General features: G+C 48.0%; 1 protein-coding gene across 1 annotated transcript in view; it reads left to right on the forward strand.

Annotated features, from left to right (window-relative positions):
- Positions 1–3,243, forward strand: part of MEOX1 (mesenchyme homeobox 1) — a 20,239-nt gene extending 16,996 nt beyond the window's left edge. The window contains exons 3-4 of the mRNA XM_023521563.1: positions 302–474; positions 1,645–3,243. Coding sequence (XP_023377331.1) covers positions 302–474; positions 1,645–1,767 — 296 coding nt within the window. The 3' untranslated portion in view covers positions 1,768–3,243. The remainder of the gene's footprint in view (positions 1–301; positions 475–1,644) is intronic.
- Positions 3,244–4,548: the final 1,305 nt, after the last annotated feature.

Here is a 4,548-nt window from a genome sequence, read left to right on the forward strand (position 1 = left end):
ATGTCAAGCTGGGGGACGGGCTGGGTGGTAGAGATCCTTAAACAGCCAAAAAAGCTTCTTGTGCTTTGGGAATAAAAAAGTTGGGGGGGGTGTGGAGGGGTGACACTTGAAGTTGGGAGCCAAAAAAACTTCCCCATTTTCAGGGAGTTAAAGGAAAGACAAAGGGATAATATGGGTTCTTTCTCAGCATCTTTAAAAATAAGAGAGATAGAGAAAGGCTGTTCTGTCGCTTGAGGACAAAAGAAAGGGAACCGAGGCCCCCGTACCTCACATCTTCTTGTTTGGGTCCCTCTCTCCCCAGACAACCAGGAGAACCGAGGGAAGCCAGAGGGCGGCAGCAAGGCCCGCAAGGAGAGGACGGCCTTTACCAAGGAGCAGCTGCGGGAGCTTGAGGCTGAGTTTGCTCACCATAACTACCTGACCCGGCTCCGGAGATATGAAATCGCTGTGAACCTGGACCTCTCCGAGCGGCAGGTGCTTCCTGGGTGGGGGGGGGGGGGGAGGGGATCCTCTTCTGGGCATCCCTCCTTTCCTTGGCTCTCTCACCCTCCTCCCTTCCCACCACTCCCTGCCCCCACCCAACCTTCTTCTTTTTCTTCTCCCTTTGCCCAGTGCAGTGGTTCTCAACTGTGCCTTTACCTGAGAATCACCTGGGGAGATTTTAATTACACTGATAAGATTGTTTTCATGGGTCTGGGTTGTAGTTCAGGCATCAGAGTTTTTCAAAGGTCCACCGGTGATTCTGACGCAGAGCCAGAGTTGGAACCTCTCATCTGTTTATTTCCCAACTTGAGTGTGCACTGGAATCACCTAGGCGCTTGTTTACAATGCCAATTTTGGAACTCCGGAGAGCGATTGTGCAGTAATAATGAGTAGGCCTGGATTCTGCATCTCTAATAAGTTCTCCAGCTGATTCGGGTATGCAGCTGGTTCCTGGGCACACTCTGAGAACTTCCTAGCCCTTTGTTTTGGGCTTTCCCTCAGAGCATTCCACCCACACCCATGCTCTGACGAGGAGTAAAATATAGTAATAATAGTAATAATAATATTCGATAGCAGTTTTCAGTTGATAAAGAAAGCACTCTGCCAGAGAGCTCGGTTTAGAACAAAAGACTTAGATTCAAATCCTGCCTCTACCACTTCCTAGCCCTGTGACCCTTGAGACATGTCTCCCTCCCTCTCTGGATCTCCACCTGTAAAACAGGTCATAACCCCAGCCTGCAGGTAACGTTGACGCTCAAGTGAGAAAATGTGCAGACCAGAGCTACTTAAGCTGGAAGGTGCATTATGAAAGATACTTTATAAAGATGAGTCTGGTGATCTTTTGCTCCCAGACCTAGAAGCTAGAGGGAGGGAGTGTTGATACTGGAAAACAGGGGCATGATAAGGGGGATGGGACCAATGCAGAGTGACTTGTAGAACCTGTTCCCATGTCTGTCTAGGGCTTTCTTTATCTGAAGATACAAGGCAGGCCTCTGGGAAGATTGGCGTGTCTTCCCTTTGGTCCCAATTCCTGGACCGTTGGAGGAACAAGGAGGGGCAAGTAGTATTCAGAGCCGGGGCCCCCGGAGCTGCACCTAGCTAGCCTGAGCATCAGCTGGGGAACTGGTTGTACTCACTGGGCTCCTTTGCTTCCTCCGTCAGGTCAAAGTGTGGTTCCAGAACCGAAGAATGAAGTGGAAGCGTGTGAAGGGAGGTCAGCCCATCTCCCCTCATGAGCAAGACCCTGAGGATGGGGACTCTGCAGCCTCTCCAAGTTCAGAGTGAGATTCTCCATGGAGAAAAAAAGACTGAAGACTGAGCCCCTTACCCAGCTACCCCCACCCCAATCCCACCTTCACCTTCTCCCACTCACCCCAGGCAGCCTCTCCACATCTTGGAGTGACTTTTGGATATGAAGCTGCCCGGTGTTCCTGGGAGCCTTGAAATTTTCCAGAAAGTTCTGTCCAGCATTGCTCTGTCTTAGCAGCCCCTTCCCCAGGGCCTTTGCTTCCCACAATTCTCATGAAATCATATAGCAGCCAGACTGGACCCCAGTGAAGCCAGGAGCAGCTCCAGGGACACTGCTCCTCAGGGTCTCTTGGCTGCTGCCCATACCTCCTCCAACCACCCTCCTGGACACCACCCGGCCTGCTGGGAGAGGAGCACTGGGACCGGCTGGTGACTCATGAAAGCTAATGCTTCACAAGAAAGGAAATAACTGAGACACACACACACACACACGCACGCGCACACACACACACACACACACACACACACACACACACACCACCACCACCACCACCACCACCACCCCCTGCCCCAGAACACCATTCCTTTCTGGGCTCTATATTTGAGGCTTTGGAAACCCTGAGTTGTCCCCAGACCCCAGGAAAACCCAGTGCGAGAAGGATTGAGGACAGAAACTCAGCTGCTGCAAATCAGAAACCATCCTTGTCTCCCAATTTGTTGGCTGTTAGGTGGGCAAGTTTACGAGCGCTGGCTGGAAGAAGACGGTCGGCAAAACGGCCCGGTGTAGGTCTCTGCGGTCCCATACAGGCCCGTTCACACAGGCTCGACTGTGGGGGTGGGGTTGAAATGGACCCAGGACACCACCTGCTTTTTCAAAATCAATTCAGGAATACAGCTGGGACTGTCGAGCAGTGCCCCAGAGCAACAGAGCAGCTATTCCTTTTAAACCCACAATTTCTAAATTGAAAAACTATCCAGATGCTCACATTATTGAATTGAGGGCTGGAAAGTGTCCCCTATGTTCTGAGGGTGGAGAAATTATACTAGGGCTGCTGGGTGAGGGCCTAGAAATGTGGAACTCTGGAGAAGAAGGTTCTCTAGCTGCAGTGTCTTGTGTTTTCAAAAGACTCTGACTGCAAATGGGGATAAAAGACCAATCCTTTCTCCACAAGATAGGATGCACTTGAACCCATGTGATGTGTTCCACAAATGCTGTTATTATGGAAGGAGCTCCTAAGTTTATGTGTGTGTGAAGTGTGCATGTCCTCTCGGGGGTGACACTCCAGGACTGATGGCCAAACAGCCCGGGGCAACTGAAGCCTTGAAGAGAGACCCCCTGCCTGCCCCAGTGCTCAGTCTCCCAAAACCAGCTGCTGTCGCAGAGGGAGGTCAGCAAGAGTTTGGATGTTTTGTAGGTAGATTTAATCATTCACTTGTAAAAAGAACCCCACCTCCCCATCCCAAAAGGATGAATGTTGTGGAAAATGATTGCCAAATGAGATGGCTGGTTAGAGCATGTGTGATTTTTTTCTAAAGCATACTTCATTTATTTTCTTAAGATTACATCAAGTTAACTGTGCAAGGTCAATTCACTTAGTAAGAATACTCTTGGAGAAATAAAATCAATAAAAAAAGCTAAGTTCCCAGGCCTTTTTCCTTGCAGAGCTAAGAACCACTGTTCTGTGTGCAATCCTCTTATGCTGGTATGGTGATTGGCCAATGTCTAGAAGCAACAAAAAAGGGGAAGAAATCATCTAGAACAAGGTATCCCCCCTTAGGTTCTTCGAAAGATAGGGGTGCAAGTGTAATCATTGCCAAAAAATCTTTTCTCCCATGCAATGGCATTGTCTTCATTTCTCATTGTAAAATTTTAGCTTTCAGTTTCCCAAACCTATGGTTTATCAAACAGTCAAAGTTCTATAAACAAAAGATGAACTCTTTTGTTATTAAAGGAATCTTGACCATAAACTAACCATCCCTAATTTTTAAATTCAAAGCCGGAAAGTTTTGTTTTTCAGGGTAAAACGACATACACTAATAGTAATAAAAATGACACAAGAAAAAAATGCCCCCAATTCTATGTCTTTTTAATTAAAAAAAAAAAAAATTGTCTCACGGAGATGTCAACAATGAACAAAATAGGACTGGCTAAAGAAGGGAGGGAGGGAGCCAGGATAGGAGACCTGGCCAGGGTTTAGATTTGAGGCAGTCTGGGCCAGGTGTGGGCAGTGACCGGAAATTACATTATCAGGAACTAGCAGAGGACAGAAGACCCACCAGAATCAAGGTGCCAAAAGGAAGGTTCAGGTTCAAAGTCAAGCAAAACAGACCCCTTCAGGCACTCCACCACTCCCTCTTTATTTGACTCCAGTGGCTTCAGAGGACATCAAACTCTCTTGGTTTTCTTTGTCCAGAATCTTCTTTCTCTGTCTGCCCCCCACCCTCCCCCAAGCAGTCGGCTTTCTCAATACTGTTGTCCCCACTGCTGGTTTCCAAGGTGTCCTCTTTCTGCCACCGCCTTCCTCTGCTTCAAGCTCTCCTCAGATGAACCCACCTACCTATATTTTTTTATTGTGGTAAAATATACTTAACATAAAATTTTAACCGTTTTAAGTGGACAGTTCTGCAGCACTGATTACTTCCACGTGGTTGGGCAACCACGGACACTATCCTCTGCAGAGCTGCTTCTTCTTCCCAAACTGAAACTCTGTACCCATTAAAAATAACTCCTCCTTTCCCCTCCCTTCCATCCACCTACATGTATATAGTGTTTACTCCGTGTCAGGCAATGTTCTAAGAGGTAGTACTGTTAGCCTA

Source organism: Pteropus vampyrus, unplaced genomic scaffold, assembly GCF_000151845.1.
Source record: "Pteropus vampyrus isolate Shadow unplaced genomic scaffold, Pvam_2.0 Scaffold306, whole genome shotgun sequence".
Taxonomy (NCBI): Eukaryota; Metazoa; Chordata; class Mammalia; order Chiroptera; family Pteropodidae; genus Pteropus; species Pteropus vampyrus.